Source organism: Lissotriton vulgaris, unplaced genomic scaffold (genome assembly GCF_964263255.1).
Source record: "Lissotriton vulgaris unplaced genomic scaffold, aLisVul1.2 SCAFFOLD_637, whole genome shotgun sequence".
In the NCBI taxonomy this organism is placed as follows: domain Eukaryota; kingdom Metazoa; phylum Chordata; class Amphibia; order Caudata; family Salamandridae; genus Lissotriton; species Lissotriton vulgaris.
Window position 1 is genome coordinate 866,266 of NW_028245984.1, and position 20,854 is coordinate 887,119.

The 20,854-nt window shown below is 46.0% G+C and overlaps 1 protein-coding gene across 1 annotated transcript in view; it reads left to right on the top strand.

Annotated features, from left to right (window-relative positions):
* Positions 1-20,854, top strand: part of LOC147666196 (glycosylated lysosomal membrane protein B-like) — a 104,668-nt gene that overhangs the window by 62,148 nt on the left and 21,666 nt on the right. Inside the window, exons 4-5 of the mRNA XM_086949222.1 lie at positions 13,904-14,122; positions 16,551-16,831. Of these exons, the coding sequence (XP_086805348.1) occupies positions 13,904-14,122; positions 16,551-16,831 (500 nt within the window). The remainder of the gene's footprint in view (positions 1-13,903; positions 14,123-16,550; positions 16,832-20,854) is intronic.

Consider the following 20,854-nt stretch of genomic DNA (forward strand, 5'->3'; position numbering starts at 1 on the left):
AGTGGCATACAGAAATATATCTGTTCCCCCACGATGACCCCCCCAGATAATTCAACAGCATATCATGATGTGATACATTGAATGGTCACATATCACAGAGTAGATATGAATGTCCTCCAGGAGGACAATGACTTTGTGGTGATGCTGTCCATGACCCAGCGGCTGTCAATTCCTCCCTGTGCTTAAGGGGATGGTGAAAACGACCACAGAAATTGTTAAAGAGCCTCTAAAAGCAAGGTTAGTAACACACTAGGTCAAAGGTCTTCAAACTTTTAGATGCCGAGACCCCCCTGTCGACATTTTCAGGTGTAAGGACCCCCTCATGACAAAAATGTCCATACATGTAGGCAGAATCTACACATGCATCAAACTCCAGCTCTGGTCCTGGCAGCACAACAAGTTTTGGTCCCAGAGCAAGAGCGGGCAAAAAGCCTGGATTCATGGCTCTGCCAGTGCCGCAGGTTAACAAACCGTTTCCTAAGCCTACATATTCGGGGGCAGATTTACAAGCCTCTTGCGCCACCACTACATCACTTTTTGTGACGTACTGGTGGCGCAGGGGGCCCCGCCATATTTACAAGATGATGAAAAGCCACCCTGCGAGCCTTTTCCTCTCCTTGTAAATATGGCCCCTTCACATGCAGCACTGTGCGTGGAAGGGGAGTTCCATGAGTGTTGCTGTGGGTGTTCGACGCAACACCCTTTGAACAAGACACATCTCCATATTTTCGAGAAATCCTAAATCTGGAGATGTGTGCGAATGCTACGCCACCCTAGAGGTGGCGTAGCGAGGAGAATTTTTTTAATTTCTGCTAATTTTTTCCTCTTTCAATGCGTGCTGCATTCTCCAGCACGCATTGAAAGAGGAAAATGCCTGTAGTGATTGTTTTTGTGCAGGAAGGTACCCCTTCCTGCACAAAACAATCTCCCCACGACGCAGGCATCCTTGCACCATGGTGCAAGGGTTCCTGCGCCGGCGCATGGCTGAAGCTTGTGCGCCAGCGCAGGGGAAGGACAGAGATGCAACATATTCTTGTAAATATGTTGCATCTCTGTTCTTTCCAAACTAACAGAGCACGGCACAGCCAAATGACTTGCTGCACTGCGCTGCGTTACTAGTTGTAAGTCTGCCCTAAAGTGCGTTAAAATTTTTACAACTCCAGCACATCCACAGGACCAAATTCTCACGAGTGCCGAGATGCAATGGGACTTGTATATAATGTTTTTATAAGATAAGTTATTCTTATAATAGAAATTGGCAAAAGTAAAAAACATTTTGGGGCAGATTTACAAGCCTCTTGCGCCACTTTTGCGTCACTTTTAACATGGGAAAAGTGACGCAAAAGTGGCGCAAGCGGCTTGTAAATCCGCCCCTTGGTGTACAGAAAAAACCTTTTAAGATGTATGAATGTCTTTTCTGTTCTTGGTTAATTTTAATTGTTGTTAACCTGTGACATTCTTGACTTCCTGGAGTTTTATTCACAGCTACCGCTTGATAAAACTGTTTAAATGTAAGGAATAGGCAGAGTGGGGTGGGGGCCCAGGGGGTACTGGAACCAGAAAAAAATCAAAGCCTCTGTAACCAGTTTTACAAAGGCATGTTAATATGCTAATGGTCTTTAACGACCTGTCAAAATCTCTGGTGTGCCGGAGATAAGACTCCAGACACTGCCCAGCCCACAGAAGCTCGTACTGCACTGCAGCAGCCCGGGCTGAGACACAGACGAGGAGGAGGGGGGCTGAAGCCCTTGTAGTTCTATGGGCCTGGGCAGAAGTTTGCCTGGGAATGCGCGACCCCCTTTGTAACACTTCACGCCCCCCCTGGGGGTCACGCCCCACAGTTTGAAGGCCCCTGCACTAGGTGTATACAAAATAGAAGTCTTCTCATAACGACCTACCCTACATACGTGGTAATGTACCACCTGCCTCCCTCGTGGTCCACGCCACGTGTAATTGTGCAAACACCCCAGTCACAGGAGATTCTCCCCCTCCAGACCGGAGGAACAAGAATATAGATGGAGTGGAGAAAAGAGTAGCGGTGTAGGCATCCATTGGAGAATCACTAACTCTGTTGACCAACTCTCCCGATACGTTAGGGCACATTGGGATGAGATGCAGGATCTTTTTAAGCTACTCTGCGTGGAAAAGAGACAAAGAGGAGAGGAATTGGTGTTGGAATGGAAGATCATCTCCAATGCCGACTCCCTCATTGCTGTGGATGCAGCTAACCGTGCGGCCTGAGGACCAACAGCATCTTCTCAACCTGCCCTTCCATGGCAAACACTTTTCTGGCCCACAGGTTGACCAGATGCTGGAAAAACTCAAACAGGACACAGACACCGGCAACGCCATGGGTGCCCTTCAAACAACCCCCCCCCCGAAGGGGCTCTCTCGTAAGCACCAGTACAGGGTAGGCAGCAAAACTACCTTCCCAGACACTCCTCCCTCTTATCAGATACATCAGCAGACCTACAAACAGCAGTAACCAACAGGTGCACTGGCAAAGGAGGCTCTGGCAAAAGGGCCTTCTACATCTAACCATCAAAGAGTGACTCTCATTGCCCCTTCGTCAATCACACAACACATGTCTGAGGAAGGCTCCCAGATTTCCACCCCTGCTGGTAGGAAATCAATCAGAGAAGTCGGTATTAGCAGAAGTTCAGCATGGCAACTTCTTAGAACTTTTTGCACTCCCACCCAACCTTCCACCCCACAGTCACATTCCCAGAAGGTAACATCTCCATCTTTCAGAAGGAGAGGTCCTAGTGCTCCTTTAAGCAGTCCACTGTGCCCACAGCACACACAGGTGACCATCACAGTTCTACACAGCCTTGGCTGCACAGTAAATGTGGCCAAGTTCCATCTACAATGCTTCCAATTCCACACCTTTTTAGGAGATATGTTTAACTCTGTAAAATCTACCCAAGCCACAATTGGTTGAATCCTTCAACCAGCTTGTCCCTTTTTTTTTAGCCACCATGTCACCTCACAGTCAGAACTGTAATGGATCTGTTGGGTGTGATTGCCTAGTGCATCTCTATTGTACTCCAGGCCTAACTACACAAGCGTTCATTGCAACAGTGCCTTTCAGCCCATTGGTCACAAGCGGATCAGCTGGTCAAGAATCTTTGGCTATGCTTTTCCGCATCTCCTGCTCCTTCCGGAGGTGGCGTGGACGATGTGGGAAACATCACAGACCCTCATCCTAGTACACCCTACCTGGGCTATCTAGCCCTGGTTCTCAGCCCTACTCAAGATGTCCATCAGCCCCCATGAGAAGCAGCCAACAGGCTGGATCTTCTCCTTGAGCCTACACCTCAGTATGACTCCACCTAGTGGCTATATCTGCATTCATTAAAAACAGGGAACATTCCTCCTTCCTCCGTATCACCTGTAGTCAAGACATTCATAGGAGGTCTTAAATGGTAATTCTTCCTATGCTTCCTTCACCACCTGTGCGGAACCTTAATAGTGTTTTTACCAGACTCATGGGTCCCCCTAGTCTGGACCTTTTCGTTCTTGCCCACTCCAGAACCTCTCCTGGAAGGAAGCCTTCCTTAGAACGATAACTATTTTATGCCGCATTAGATGAATTGCAAACCTACACACTCCAAGAGCCCTGCATTGAAGTCCACAAGGACAGGGTAGTGCTAAGGACAAAGCCCAAGTTCCTTCCCAAGATGGTTTCCTCTTTCCACTTTTTAACAAGACTGTGAGGATTTGGGCATAGTATATGATATGGCTGTGCGGCCTTACCATGTAATACACTTGCAAATACCCTTGGGTCCAGTCATGTTCTTTGTAAAACCTTAAGCTCAACCCTGGGTAGCTATGGCTTCAAGCAGCAAATCTTAAGCAAAAGAACTAGTGTAAAGCATTTAATAGTTCCAAACAAGGGAATAAAGGCACACAATATGAAAGAAATACAACACAAATGTATAAATCTACATTACATTTTAATACATTTGTAGAGACCAAGATGAGCAGAATCCACTGGAGGATCCGAAGATACAGATTTTTAAAGCAAATGAGGAACTTAATTGAACCACAAACAAGCATTGGTAACTGTAAAGTTTGTAAACTTTTGAAAAGGTTGTAAGAGTTGAGTCCGACTACTTTGGCCTTACTTGGGCTACAAAATTCGACAGGGGGAAGGTCTGGGGGGGCAAAGAGGAGTACTTTCTAGTCCAGTTCCAAACTTTGCAGTGCGACTGCTATAGACTTCAATGTTCAATGGGGTGACCATGATGCTGCGGATGCAGGAGATGGAAGATGCTCAAGGATGCTCTGGGTGATGTGCTATTGATGGAGGTGTCTTTGTAGTTATTTCTCGACAGAGGTTGGGGTCCCTCAAAGTCCTCTTAGAGACAGCAGAAGGCTAGTTGCGGCTAGACTACCAGTCTCTGTCCACAGTGGTATCCCTTGGTGGAGATTGGTGTTCCTCTTGGGTTTCTGGCTGACTTGGGTGCTACTTTTGACCGTGGATTGGTCTCTACGGGTACCCAGTGACAGTCAGCTATGATTCTTCTGGAGTGGCTACTGACTTGCGGAAGTGGGCTACTTCATTGTTGATGGCCATGGGAGTCACTTCTTTGGTCTAGGGCTTGGGAGCGACTTTTTCCAAAGCCAGGAGCCCCAGGCACAGTCATCTTTTCACTAGCCCAAGGTGCTACAGGTGCAGTGCAAGCAGACGGGTCAGCTTCTCTTTGCCAAGTCCAGGTGTCTGCACAGCAGTCCTCCTTCGGTCCTCTTTCAAGTTCGGATGTGATCTAAAGGTTCAGGGTACCAGAGGTGCCATATTTGTGACCAGAAAGTGACCTGGGAGGTTGATGCGGTCATTAGCCAATAGCTTCCAGGTCCCTTCCTTCTTTGTGATATCTTGCAATCCTAGAGTGCACAATTCTGCCTACTCTCAAGATGTCAGAACCCTTCCTTGGATGTTAAGAGCTTGGTAGGCCAACCTAGAGGTGTGGCTACCTGTGGGCTACACACCCACTGCAAAACTGGTTTGGGCACAGGTCTCCCCTCTCTGTTTCCGCCACCAGCCTGTCTACCTGAACAAAGGGCAGCCCCTCAGGAGTGTGACTGCTATTTGCCCACCAATGGCGGTTTCGCCTTGGAAGCTCGCTATTTGGGTTAACCACTTGAGTGGCTTCCTGTGAAGGGGACGTGAAACCGCTCCCTGTAGCAGGCTGCTATTGTTCCTAATTCTAGGAGTCATTCTGACTACTCTCCAAGAAGGCAGAAAGCAGTCCGCTGGCTAGTGACCATGTGAGGCCACTAGACAAACTTGGTCACAGAGTACGAACTTTCTCAAAGTTGTGTTTCTTTGATAGTGATTCAACTTGAGCATCAAGTTGGGTTAAATGTCCCGATTAATTTGACCCCTTACAGTACCCATCTAAGTAGTCCCATTCAGAAGTTATCCAGGCTGAGAGGTCAGCCATTTACCCTGTGTTAGTTAATGGGACTACTAACCCCCCCCCCCCCCCCCCCCCCCCCAGCAATACGACAATTTAGAAGTATTGTTGTTAGGACATATATAGAAAATACATATCCTACTTAATAATATACAGCTCTCTACCTGAGGGGGGACTTGCATATTGTTATTGTAAGTGGGGGCTTAGCCATTGGTTTGAATGTCAAAGTCGAACTAGCAGTGTTACCACAGCCTTTCCAGGCTGCAGTGACAGACTTGGAGCCATTTTGTACTTTGTTACACACAGGGTAGTGCAAACAGTGCTACAGATCTGGGTGGACACTCTCCCTCACATGTCCAGGGTACCTGGGTACTGTATACTAGAGACTTACAAGTAAGTCAGTCTCTTTCAATTGGGGGTAGCCAATTTTCCATACACTTTCAAAGGTGCTGAAATACTGAGCTCTGTGTAGCAGGCCTCAGTGTACCCTAAGTCGATAAACCAACAGCATGAGTCCAAAAATGTAGAGGTAAGCATGCAAAAAGAGGCATTCCCTTAAATAGACCCTAGTCTTCTTCCCTCAATCAGACCCCGGAGCAGAGATGGTGCTTCATGCAGTAGAAATTAAGTGTGCTGTCATGTATTACATAGACAGAACAAAACCTTTTCGCAAGACAGATCAGTTGTTTATAGCCTTTGCAAAGCCTCATTAGGGGTAACCTATGTGAAACGCAGAAATTGCTAGACTGATAGTCAAGTGCATGCAGACATGCTATCAAAAAATAAAAGAAAACCCTCTCGATTACTCCCAGAGCTCACTTTACTTGCAAGAAGGCCGCAACTATGGCCTTCTTAGGACACATCCCCATAGCCGACATGTGTAAGGCAGCTACATAGTGAATCCCATATATGTTTACTAAACACTGTTGTGTTGATATTCTAGCCAGAAAACAGATTATGGTTGGCTATACAGCCTTGTTTCAGAGTTTTACATCATCCATATGCTAGCCACCACTTATAGAAAGGTATTGCGTTATAGTCTATACTGAGCATGTGTATTTACAGCAACGCATGCTATGAACAGAAAATGTTACCCTGTAAGTATCTGTTCATAGTGTGTTGTTCTTTAGATTCACATGTGACCACCTTCCTTCCCTGGACATGTATGGGCCTGATCAAAGATCTCTTCTCTCTTTCTTATTCGTGAATACACAAGTGCATCATATAGTGTTCCCCCACCACTCCATACTACTCTCACCTGCTGTGCGTAAAACCATCTTGTTGGACCCGGCCCTTTAGGCAGGTTCACCCCGAGACTTTTTGCTTTTTCCTAGCCTGTTTCTGGAACCTGGTGGTGGTGATTTTAGGCCTCTGCGCACTTTTTCACTGTGGTACAGTGTAAAGTGCTTGAGCTCTCTGTGAATGAGTGGTGAGTGACCTGCCCTCCCATAGGAATGAATGGGGAATATGTATGCCCATGGTAAATCCTGATGTGTGGGGAGTGCAGGGGCGAGTTTGGTATGAGAGAACTCGTGAGATTGAATGCTGCTTAATGGTATATGCGGCATGATTGTGTCTAGTCTAGAAGTGCCACTTTTAGAAGTTGACATATTTGTGTAATTTGTGTCTGGCTTGTGATTGGCTGGTGAGCCTGGTCCAGGAGTGCCTGGGCCTGCTTGTGGATTGACTGTCTGGTTTGAGGGTGACAGGGGCTGGAGAGCCCAGGAGGTTGTCTGAGTCAGCCCATGGATGAAAGGCAGCATCTGCTGCCAGGGAAGTGGGAGGAGATGGCACCTGATAGTGAAGGGCTGTGCCTGCCTGACCACAATGCTGGCTCCACCCCCCCGCTGGGCGACTGCCACCTCTGTCCCTGACACTGAAGGGACTTCCCTATAACCAGTTCTAGCTGGTTCTCACACTGCCTGCACAAAGACTTCAAAGACTTTTCCCTGTATAAGAAGGGGCTGTGTCCCCTTCCAATTGGTTCTTGTTTCCAACTTGAATCTGCCAGGGGCGTGCTGCTGCTTTGGCCCAGGGGAATCCCTGGGCCCTGCCCAGCCCCTGGGTGCCTGGAGGACTTCTGGGGGACCCCTCTGCCTGTCCTGGAAGGATTTGGGACTTTGCTTTACCCTGGATGGACTGCTGATGTCCTGTACTCTGGAGACCTTTTACTGGGTCCCCTTTGCTTTCCTTTCCTGAAGGACTTTGCTGGACTTTTTCTTTGGTTCCCTGTGGCGCTTGGGAGCGCTCTGCCTTGTCCCTGGCGCTGGGAGCGCTTTGCTTTCACCCCTAGCGCCTGGTGACGCTCTGCTCCTGCCTTTAGCGCTGGGAGCGCTTTGTTTTGCTGTTAAGCGCTGGGAACGCTTTATCCCTCTTCTAAGCGCCTGGGAGCGCTTTTATTCCCGCTTATTTGGTTAATTTACGGGTGCCACCCCGTTCTTATTTAATTATTTGGAGCCGGTGCCCACCCGGCATTGCCCCGTGTTGATTTCACTGCCGCTGGCCTGGAGATCGAGAAAGAGGAGCTGCACCCGCCTTCCTGCCAAGGGCCGCGCTGCCATTGGCGGCCCTCAGCGCAGGAAGCCAGGCACGTAGTGGTGCGACATGGGCGGGGCCTCGAGGCGGCCACTTCCGCTTCCCCCTGCCCGGGGGAAGCCTGCTGGTGGTTCGTTGCCGGTCTCCTGTGTGGAGAGGGAGACCGGAAATGCTGGGGAAGCCGCCGCGGATGGAGGAGGAAGCGTGGCCTGCTGCTGGGGCTCCTGTGTGCTGAGGGAGCCCCGGAGAAAGAGAGAAGTCCGGCGCGAGGCTCCCCGAATGGAGGGAGAGCCCCGAGTGTGCAGAGACCGGCGCGTCTAGAGAGCCGGTGAGTGTGTGCAGAAGGAGAAGAGGGCTTCGGGGCACATTGCCGGTGCCCGCCCTCACTCCAGTGGTGCAGAGTCCTTGCGGGGGGGCGCAGAGAGGCCCACCCGCGAGGCCCCATTTGTATGTGAGCCCAAGAGTGGCTCCAAGGGCATCTTGTGTATTTCGAGCCGCAGAGGCTCTGGATACCAGTGTATTTCGAGTCCCCTTCGAGGGACTCCAACGAAGGGGGCCATAATTGTTAAAGAGCCCCGCGAGGCGGCACTTGTTTATTGCCGTTAGGGGCCCAGTTCATGGTGGTGCATTTAGGGCGGCCCCGGTTGGCAGCGGGTCGCCCCAACGTTGGCTAGAGCCCAGGAGGCTCCCTGGGGGCATTTGTTTTAGAGCCTGAGTTTGGCCATGTGCTTCAGAGCCTGTGTGGCTCCAACGTTCTGCACCATGGGGCATGTGTGATGTGCCCAGAGCCTGTGTGGCTCCAGCAGTTGGCCGCAGTGTGGGGCAAGAGCCTGTGTGGCTCCCACAGTTGGCGCAGTTTGCGCCTAAGGGTCAGTGAGGACCCTGTCGCAATTTGGACTCTCAGCTGCCCAGCAATTAGTGGGCAGCTGCACCGTTTAGGTCTTGTGAGTGTCCCAGGTGCCCAGCAAGTAGTGGGCACCTGCACCGTTTAGGTTTTGCGCCAGTGGCGCACCCTTGACTGGCGCTGCATGGCAGCGCGCCCTGACATTCTGGACGCAGGGCTCTTTTAGTCCCTTTATTAGATCGGGGCTGGTATGTGATTTCTGCGCAATGTGATTTCTATGTTTTTAATAGTAATTGCTAATGTGAGTTTTGCGCAATGTGGTTACCTGCTATGTTTAGGATGGTAATTGCCTACTGTGTGTGTTTGCGCAATTGTATGGTTATTGCACCTCTGAATGTGTTTTCTTGCATCATGTGTTATTCCTGCACCTCTGAATGTTTTTAGGCATCATGTGATTTTTGCGCTATTGTGTTGTTCTGGCACCTCTGAATGTTTTTAGGCATCATGTGTCTTCCTTTTCCCTGCGCTGCACCTCTGAATGTTTTAGGCATCATGTGTCTTCTTGCGCTGCACCCCTGAATGTACTTTATTGCATCATGTGCTTTGTTCTGAACACCGCTGAATGTGTAGGTTTATGCATCATGTGTTTCCCTTTACTACACCGCTGAATGTGTTTTCATGCATCATGTGTAATGTGTTGTGCTTATACCCCTAAATGCTGTGTGATACTTAGGTGGTAGTTCTTTTTAGTGCAGGTGGTCCTAGTGAGGTCCTGGTACCTGTTCCCAGTAGTTACTGGATGTATTTTATAACTGTTATCTTTTGTGAAGATTATGTTCAGTGTATTTTATTGTGACGAAAATCCAAGAACAGAACTGAAATATCAACATCTTTTTGTGACATTTGTAATAAAGCTTGAAACATTGAGAGAACATTATTTGAACCAGTTGTTGTTAAATGGTTGCACAGATTGATGCTGTTGTGGTGCTGAGTGATGCTGTGGTGGCTACGAGTGATGCTGTGGCGTTCAGGGATGCTGTGGTAGCGCATAGTGATGTTGTGGTGCCCCTGAGTGATACTGTGGTGGTGCTGAGTGATGCTGTGGTGATGCAATCGATAGTGAGGGAGATAGATAGAGGGAGGGCGAAAGCGAGAGAGGGAGGGCGAGAAATAGAGGTGGGAGGGCGAGAGAGAGATAGAGGGAGGGAGGGCGAGAGATGGAGGGAGGGCGAGAGATGGAGGGAGGGCGAGAGAGAGATAGAGGGAGGGCGAGAGAGAGATAGAGGGAGGGCGAGAGAGAGATAGAGGGACGGCGAGAGAGAGATAGAGGGAGGACGAGAGAGAGATGGGGGAGGGATGGAGGGAGGGATGGAGTGTGGGGCCGGGGAGGGATGGAGTGTGGGGCGGGGGAGGGATGGAGTGGGATGGATGGATGGATGGAGTGGGGGGGTGGATGGATGGATGGATGGATGGAGTGGGGGATGGAGTGGGGGGATGGATGGATGGAGTGGAGGGGATGAACTACTAGAAGCAAATTTTTTTTTCGGAAACTCAATGATTATGGGGGTTAAGTTTTAAATTACGGGTGAAGTGTGCTGTAACATACACTTTAAGTGCACCCAGGATAACCATTTAAAGACAACCGTTCAAACAAGAGTTTAAGCTATTGGCATTGTAAATGATAATGCCTTTTATTTATCAGTTTTAAAAAACAACATATAAATAAAAGGCATTGTCATTTACAAATACCAATAGCTCAAACTTTCGCAAATGCAAGACCTATTGCTTTGTAAATGCTGCATCTGCCCCCTATGCAGTCTGCAATGTGCGATGTTGTCACGCCCAGTGAAAGTTAGAAGGTAAGACTATAGCTATGCACTGCTACAATGAAGACGTTAGTAGTGAACGTCTTAATTAAAAGAAGGGCATATTTATATATTTGTTTCCCTAACTTTTGATTTGCCTTCAAATACAAGCGGAGGGGGGGGAGAGGACAGCTGCCCCGCTGGTATGCTGATCCAAACAGCAGCAGACTGCTGGCCACATTTATGAAAGGACTGGGTGGGGAGATAATGAACTCAGCATTGCAGCATGTCCTAGCTGAGCCGTCTGCTGTTAAAAACTAAATGAAGTAAAGCAGGTCAAAATTAAGAAAAGCATGTGAAATGTAAGAATGCACAACATGGGCAGGACGGAGATGAGGGACTGTGAACATCTGAGCTCTTGGCATTGCTGTGGGGGGGTGGGGGGGCGGGGGAGCAGCAGCCTTTAAAATCGCTTGTGATTGCAGTACAATGCACCAGTAACACCTCTTTAATGTGAGCCGATCTCGTTGCTGAAGGGAGAATATAAACACGCAGTGTACCCCGATAGATTACATTCAAGCCCACAGCCTCCTGTATGCCATCCTTTGATCCTGCTATGAAGTGACTCTGCAGACATTAGTACGGGAGAGATGGCATGGAATCTGAGCGCAGTGGTTCTGCTCGCTGTAGCGAAGTGGTTTGAGTTTGAGTTTGAGTTTAAAAGCACTTTTAAAGCGCACGTATACCGGCGGTTTCATGGCGCTGTAGCTAGTGGGGGCTGAGGGTTAAGAGCAGGGAGAGAGGAATGGGCATTTATTCAAAGGATTTTGTGAATAGGTAGGTTTTAAGACTTTTCCGGAATTGGGGATAGAGGGTGATGGCACGAAGATGAAGGGGAAGGGAATTCCAAAGGGTTGGTGCCAGAATGGCAAATTTGGAGCCGCCCCACTTCTTTCTCCGGAAGCGAGGGATGGTGAGGAGGGACTGGGAAGAAGAGCGTAGGTCCCTAGAGGGGACATAGGGAACAATCTCAGAGGAGATGAAGGCAGGTGCCAGGTCCAATCGGGCCAGGAAAGTGATGGATGCGAGCTTGAATTGAATTCTGGCCCGCACTGGGAGCCAGTGGAGAGATTTCAGAAGTGGGGTAGAGTGGTGGAATTTGGGAAGGTTGAAGGCTAGGCGGGCCGCCTGGTTTTGGATCTGTTGTAGGCGGCGCAAACTGTATGCAGGAATGCCGGCATACAGAGCGTTCCCGTAGTCCAGGCGGGACACCACCATGGCCAGAATGATAAGTTTGAGGGCAGAAAAAGTAAAGAAGCGGGACACCTTGCGTATAGTACGCAGTGAGAGAAAAGAAGAAGATACCACAGAGCTAACCTGGGAGTGGAGGGTGAGTTGGGAATTGAGCTTAATGCCTAGTGTTTTAACTGAGGAGGAGGGGACAGGAGGAGAACCAAGAGAGGGAGGCCAGAATAGGGGGGACCAGGGGCTGGATGAGCCGCCCGTCAATACCAACTCGGTTTTGCCCGGGTTAAGTTTGAGGTGATTGTGGCTCATCCAGTCCCTGATGTGAAACATGACAGTTTGAAAGTTGAGGACAACAGAAGGAGAGGAAAGATCAAAGACCAGCTGGAGGTCATCCGCATAGTTAAATACGGCGACCTCCATCTGTTGGAGAGAAAAGATAAGAGGGGCGATATATAGGTTAAACAAAAGGGGGGAGAGAGATGAACCTTGAGGAACCCCGCACTGGACTTTCCGGAAGTCCGCTGTGAAGTCGCCCAGGCGGACAGCCTGGGTGCGATCACTCAGAAAGGAGGACAACCAGACCAGGGCAGTCCCCTCGATCCCCGCCGCCCTGATACGGGAAAGTAAGATGTTGTGGTCCACCGTATCAAAGGCGGCTGAGAGGTCGAGGAGCACAAGGGCCTGGTGATGATTGGTGTCCATACCCTCCCTGAGGGTGTCGAGGACCGACATGACCACGGACTCCGTGGAGTGTGCGGTGCGGAAACCGGCTTGGCGGTTGGACTGGACAAACACTGTGGCTCATCGGGAATCTAAAACAAGTGAAGTCAGCATATTTAACAAATCCGCACTTTATGAGAAGCAGGGAAAATCTTTAGTAAAAAAGAAGATACCCAAAGCAATACACGATTATTTAGGTTTTAATTAAGTGATGTCTCAATACAGTTTTATAATAATTCAGGTTTAATTTGACAAGCGCGCTGCTGCAATTTATCACCCGAATCGACAGTGTTTGAAAGAAGTAGGTGTGTGAGAGAAGTACATGTGTCTAATAAAAATAACAAGTTTAAAAAATAAAAGTACACTGGGAGGGGGAGGAGAAATGCGAGACTATTAACCCTTGCGGGATTAATAGGCGAAACCTAAAAAACAGCTTGCAAATACCCAAGCCAAACACTAGATGGCAATGGGATGCAGAGCATGTGAAACTACAGCACTACATGCTATGAGTAGATGCTTGCAAAGTGACATTTTCCTTATCCCTAAATTGATATACATTTTTAAGTCTGAAAATAATGTCTGCGTCAGGGTACTACTGCTTCCTGATTTAAATCGAAATATTACGCAATATCCTTTGACTACTTATTGAACGTGGGGCTTCAGGTGCTTGGAGTTATGCATTATTTTGTTTAAAATTCTGTTAACTGCCTTGAATCTCCCAACGTGTTCAAATCCAGTCCTTACTCTAGAAACATACAAGTTTTCATAGAGTGAATCATCTCTCTTGAAAATCTTTGGGTTGTTTTTCAGTTGCATTTTATAACTTGAAAGTAGAAATGAAAATTTTTAAAAATTGGTTTTCATTTAAAGTGGCATACATAAAGGTAAATTTAGGAAACTGTTAATGGAATATATTGTCAAAAACTTTATTTTTTAAGATTTTCTGATGGGTGGCCTTGGATTACTCATACGAAAAGTGCAGCCTGTTAATCCTTTCTGGTGCTGTAGATCTACATTATTATAGGATGACTTTATTACATATGTTTATTGGCACACTTCTGGATTTGTTTGAAACAGGTGCTGGCTATGTAGAGTTGAAATATTTTTGTAAGTAGAGAGTCTGGTTTGCAACAGTAAAAGGAGATGCCTTTGAAAATATAGTGGTTGATGAGCAGAAACTAGGTATTGCCATTGAAGGACTTATACACAGTTATTTACTTGTTAGAAAGCTTCCAACTGTAAATATCTTAAATATTTTTGGAGTGTGTATCTTAATTTGAGGTAGATTCTCATTTCAGAGCTGTTAAATAATTGTTATATCCTCTTTTTAGGTTACTGCTTTTGACAGTACGGGCCGAGAATATGTCCCTCCAAGCCTCCTGCATACTGCCAACTGCTCTAAGCTTGAGTTTCGGATTGAAGGTGTGACCCCCAGAGGGAACTTCTCACGCTTTGGGTTGGAGATGGTCATGCTGGAGCAAAAGGGAGGCCTCAAGACAATGAAGTCTGTGCGGACGATTGATGACGAGTATACACCCACAATTTTTGAGGTAGTGTGGCAGAGTTGACACAAGAAGCACAATGCATAGTTGTAGTGTTTTGTATACTACTTTGTTCATGTATGATTGTGCTGTTTCTGTGTGTAAGGATGAAGATGTGTCATGTCTCTTGCTGTACTTTGTTTCGAGTTCTGGGAGAATGTTGGTTGTCCCTTTTTATGCTAAGAACACATTTTCCTATAATTTGAAAGAGAGTTTATCCCAGAGCTGAGCATGAACAGCCTAGCTCCTTGCTGGAAATCGTACACAACTACTCACTTATCTGATCCATGAGGAGCAGGTTTCAAGTCCATCATTTGAGTCTCTTTTGCTTTCTCGCTCTAAGGGTATGCCGAGATGTGGGTCCCGGGCTCACTGTGCCACTGGAGGCAAGCTAGCCTGGCTGATTAAGGGTGATCCCCGAAACTGGTCCTAGGAAGCTTGCTTCTGGTCCATGGAGGACCTGGATTGGTAGTTTGGGCTGGGCTGTCGAAGACTTATTTGCATATGACTGGGTCTAAACTGGGGTGGCATAGTAAGCAGAAGAACAATGTATTAAACCCAGATCCCATGGCAGGGGTGGGAGTGGTTGATAAGTTTCTGCACTCCGTCCATCATCTTGTTGTATTTACTATGTTCGCCCTAAGTAGCCAAGGGTATGCCCAGGCGTGGGTCCCTTGCTCTCTGTGCCACTGAATTCAAGCTAGCGTGGCTGATGATGGGGTAATACCCTGAAACTAGTCACAGGACGCTTGCTTCTTGTCCAGGGAGGACCTGGCCTGGCTATTTGGACTGGACTGTTCCCAGAGGAGCAGGGTCAAGACTGATTTGCATATGACTGGGTCCAAACTGGGGTGGCATAGGGAGTGGTTGAAAAGTGTCAGCACTCCGTCCATCTTGTGTTTACCACAACTACTTAGTACCTACTTCCTAATTATACATAAAGAACTGACATGTATGTAGTTTGATGGTGAGTTGACTTACTGTGTACATGTAAGCTTCTTTAGAAAATGCCTTCCAGATTGACGAAACGAAGGCTGTAGTCCTTATTGAAGCTGTTTTTTTTTTTTAACTCTGTCACAGGAGAACAAGCTTCAACTACCATTCAAACAAATGAATGTTTTTGTTAAGAGAAATATATTTTGGTCAAAAGAGATGTAAAAATGGAATAGATTCAGAGAGTTGTAAAAATTGCCTTTACTTGTCTATTCAGTCTTGGATCCTTTTGGTCTTAAATAGAGTCCCTGAGTGCTTAAGCTACTCCATTTCATGGTGACTTGTACAAGCAAATTCTTTGATGTGTTTGTAGCTAAAACTATAGTGTTGGTACAGAAAAAAACGGGAACTTGAAACATCGGGATAAATGGAAAGACTAAAAGGAAACCGAATTATATTGAGCTAAGCATATGGGATAAGTAGATGGAGGGATGCAACATATGTGAAGAATATAAGAAACAAACAACAGTTACTTTCAGGGAAACAAAATGGGAGGTCTCCCTGTAATAAGAAAAATAATAAATGAAATGTTAAGAAAATTGTCAAAGGTGTAAGAAGTTTGGTGCAGGTAGGGTGTGTGTGTGTCCCTGTACACAGAGCACAATACAATATAATTACAATTGAATGGACCCTATAATCGTTTAAATCAATTCTAACTAGCATTGGATTCATCTGAATTTAAAATCCCCAAATGAATTAACAAGTTATAGAAATAAGATTTGGAAATTAATATCCCAAAGTTAACTTCAGTGTTATTAATGCACCCAATGAAATAACATTAAATGTGCAAAAACAGCATCTCTGAGCTGATTTCCACCACCAAATTTAGATTTCTTCAGCATTTGGTAGTAGAGATGCACAATATACTGTGAACTTCTAGATCCAGTTGCTAGACTAGCCTTAACTTTAATTTCTGACAAAAAAGTATGAACAATGGGTAAACGTTGAAGAAAAGTACTTTTTTCTTTTTCAGCATTAGATTTTTTTTTTATAACGTTTTGAAACGATGTAAACTTTTCTTTCTGGCTTTGTTTAATTTTGTCACTAAAGTGGAGGTAGAGAAATTCATGCCACATTAAATCATTGTAAGAAACTATAGGTGCCGTTGACATTAATCATCTTGGCATAGGTCTTTCACATAACATTTTATTGTTTCGCTCTTTGATCTGCACAGTGCTAGTGTATAGCTCATCTCTGAGGGTCTTCTCCGCTGTTCAGTGCTTCTTCCCAAAAGTTACCTTTGTTAAGCTGAATGTGTTTTGCAACACCTGAAATATTAGCACAAATGCTCAGCAAGTCACACTTTTGTTCTTTGGAGGCAGGAGAAGGATTGGTTTATTGAAGCAGTATGTGCTAAGAACTATTACACCAATGCTAGAGAGACTCTATTTGTGCATGTTGTCTTACAGTTTATATTCTGACTGCACCTTTCATTTTTGGATAGATGGCCCAGATGTTGTCTCATGCAGGAAACAAGAGCCACACCCAGAGTTTTATGCAATGGAAGTCTGTGGCCTACAACTCGCCCAAGGCTAGACGGGATGAGGCTTTGCCATGCCAGTATTACGACCTCCGGGACCAGAACGGTACTCTGAACGTGGCCAGAACGATTGCCCAAGCCTACTTTGGGGAGAACCTGCAAGAGCACCACATAATCCAAGCTCTTAACATTTCCTTTGGGATTGCTGATGGGGACTTCTATAATAATACCCAATACTTAAGTTGGTAAGTGAGGAAATGGCTGTGATGTGACAAGGCAGACAGTGAGTCTTGAAATTGATGCTACAGTGTTCACTGGAACGTAGTATAAGACATTTTCAGTGTGCCATCTTATGTATCTGAAAATCAGGAGAGATACAGCAGCCGACACACAAGAAAAATCAGCATCAGATCCAAGACTATATGCCCTAAAAGTCTTGCATTAAACCTTTAATTACAATTAATTCATTGCTTTTAATGTTCATTAAGTAATATTTGGTTGATGAGATTAGCAACCACCCACTTTTGTTCTAGTGCCTAAACTGTTGAGGCCAGAGTCGTTTAACCGATACACTACACAATATAGTCTAATTACTCAATCATCCTATACCTGTTGCTTCTTCTTTATCACAATCTCGAGCTTATAACAACAAGCAAAATGTTGGTAGTTTTAAGCCCCACTTTTCCCACAAGTTATTTCTAGTGTAGGCTGTGAATCTAACCAATAGTTAAGCTGTTCTGTAGGCCACCCTACACATACAGTTTGCCCTCCGTTGTTACAATGTTCCTGCAAATGTGTATAGTTGTAGTAAATTGCGTCTGTCATGAGTTGGTTTCATACATGTCTGTAGAGGAGTTGTGAGTACGCTTACATTAATTTTAGACCAGTAGTTACTCTCCAAGTCATTCTAAAGTTATCTTTAAAAATATGTTGATGTAAAATTATTTATGGGAAGATGAGCTATGTGGCCGTTACCAGATCACTATGGGGAACTTTATGGCTTAGGCGATAAAGAAGTCCTTAGTTGGAAATGGATTAAATCAGGAAAAAAAAGAGCAGGGTGATTTAACAGTGATGATACGCAGGTCATGGTAACCGTGTGTTCATGCCTATCCCCTTGCATTGCAGTTACATCAGATTCACCTTATTTCAGGTGATATTACTTCATTATTAACTTGTTTGCAACTTTAGATGTTAATTAATAAAATCCACTGGCAGGTCATGTCTCATTTCTAACCGCAGGTATTTATATTTGATTTAGAATGTAAAAAAACATTTCTATGGAAATTCATACCATTACTGTTTGAAGAGTATTTGTGTTTTTTTTCTGAAAGCTGACATCTGCAAGGGTTACGGTTTGCTCTGTACATGTGCGTAGCTAATTACCAACATTGTAAGAGACAAGCACACTAGTTGTTACCTGCTCCCTCTTTCCCTTTTGCATGCATCTGAGGGGGAGGACATAACAATCTATTGCCTCTGGGGGATTCCTTTTCCAGCGGGATGCAGAGTTTCTGTTGAAAGTCGTGGTTAGCAGACTTTTCCCGGCATGCAATGCCAAATTACACCACCAGAGCAGCAGGTTGAGAAACCCACTGATCTGGTGTAGTACTAGGATTTGGAGGATTCAATCGGGTTCAAGTGCAGTTTGGACTCTTGGAAATGAACATCCTATAATGTTCTAAGAGTTTGAGAAGATGATGATTCCTCTAAAGACACAGACTCACCTGCCATATTGGTTTGAAGCAGTGTGATGAGTACAAATGATTGTTCCCTGTTCGATGAAGACTTTTGTGAATCAAATCCAGTTACACAGCAAGCTGGCTACAGTGGCCTGCACAGCGTGGGGATGGGAGGAGCATGCAGTAACATTGAGGAGTTCAGAGGAACCCGTTATATCAATACCCATGCTGTCTCATGCCTGCTCACCTTATTATAGCTAACCTTGGCCAGCCTGAGGTTCCACACATATGGTAAAGCCACATCACACACAAAACCATTCTCCCCTCACACTTTTTTCATGGAAGAGAACACAAATTTACCAAGGTGTCTCTGTAAGTAGCCTCCCCTCCGCCAACTGTGATGCCAATGGAATTTCCTGCATGCTTTACCTATATCATTAACAGTCAAGTATTCTACGGTTGTAGAAACCACTTACAGAATCATGTATTGCCCCCTTGAAGAAACTCTGCATTGAAGCCTCCTGGCTATGAAAAAAAATACGAACTCAGAGAGGATGAAGTGTGGAGCAGTTCAGCACAGTGTAACTGCACTGGACCATTCGCCATATGGCTGTCATTGTTCTGTGATGGAATGAGTGCTCCTCAGGATCAGCATGATATGTAAATAGGGTCTTCCAGTCAATATCCCCAATTCTGCATACCATAAAGGCACAGAAGGTCAGGGTGATCAAGCGAGGAAAAGGATTGTAGGGAAGGAACAGCAAGGAGAGAGACCTATAAGCGAAAATAAACAATTACTCAAGGTGTTGGTAACCTTTTAAGAAAAATCTACACCCCACTGAATCTTTTGTATTACCGAACACCCTGCAGGCAATCTCATCTGAAGGTTAGAAGCGTCTATAGGAAGAGCTTAAGACCATAGGTCTCTCTCACAGGATCCAGGGGTAGGATAAAACCTCAACTATTAAATACACAAAAGAACGTAGAGAAGGTTAAAATCAGTGCATTCATTCCAGAAACAGAAAAATATGGCCTTGAATACCAGAACCTCGATACATGCCACAAGCAAGGTTGTAAGGAAGAATGAAAATATGTGCACTCAAAAGATTAAGGGTTGGTACAAAAGCACTTTTGTTAGCAGGGCTATCTGCTTTCCAACTAACATCCAACTTGACTTTAGGCACTGTTCTTATATATCGCTTACCACGCTTTTTTCTTGTTGAAACAAAATGTCAAGCGCATTCACGTGCTGTTTTCCAGTAACGTTGAGGCGAGCGCTCTAGCGCATTGAATTTCCCTTTACAAACCAAAATCAAAAGAGAAACAGTCGGAGCACATTCCATACGCTTTTCCAAGCAGTAAAGGGGGGGGGGAGGAGTGCATCCAGCGCTTATCTTTTTCCTTATTATATCCTTAAATGAAAATGTCAAAGTGCTTTGCACACAGTGATCCTAAACAATAAAGGAAGGAGTGCTTACTGCGCTCTTTCTCTGCATACATAATACTGCGTTTTTGGAGCGAAACACCGTAGGCTTCCCTACCTGGTAAAAGTGCTGCAGACCGCAAGGACACCACAACACTTCGGATTCCTTCCTCGAACCTAAGGGTGGATGCTGATTGACTGCAAAACAAGGTATCACCAGGAGAAATATTGAGCAAATCATGCCAAATGTTCTTCTGGATTCAGAGGAACAATATCAATTATTTACGGATAGTTGTACAGATTGAAGGCTCCTCTAATACTCTAGGTCATCACAACAAACTTGTCACTCACAGGCTGAGGTGCTCCTCTGAGTACATTAAATGCATTGTAAAGACTAATTTGTGGTTTGGACCTCGTTGTAAATGCAAGAGTGGTAATGCATGTGTTGTACGAACATACAACCAGGTACCAACATCCACAGTCTCAGGGAAATGCACAGTCAATAAACTGGTGGAAACATCCTTACCTGTTCCACTAATTCCTCTATAATCAACAAATTAAAAATGCCCAACATCTCTCAGATACATTAATGGCCGATTAGAGGGCCCATCAGGTATTGTATTCATGTCTGCTGATCTTGTCAATCAATCAATCAGGGTTGGTAAAGTGCAGCTACTCACTCATGAGGGTCTCAAGGCGCTGGTGGGGGAGGGAGAAATGCAGAAAGAACTATTGATGGACAGAATGCAGAACAATGTCATACATTCACCCCAGTACAGAGATCTGGGCCTACATCCATCGTTTTTTTGCTCACCATGCCATTCCAGTTTGGGCCCAGCCATATGCAAATCAGTCTTGACCCTGCACCCAATGGGAACAGTCCAGCCTGAACTGCCAGGTCGGGTCCTCCCTGGACTGGAAACAAGCGTCTTAGGACCGGTTTGGGGGCTTCACCCCTCTTCAGCCAGGATAGCTTGATTCCAGTAGAATGGAGAGCACGGGACTCACGTCTGAGCATACCCATCCCACTCGGGGTGACAAATGGTATCGCTTTGTTTGCCCTAAGTTGGCAGGGTATGCGCAGACGTGGGTCCCTTGCTCACTTTGCCACTGTATTCAAGATAACCTGGCTGATGAGGGTTATGAACCCGAAACCGGTCCCA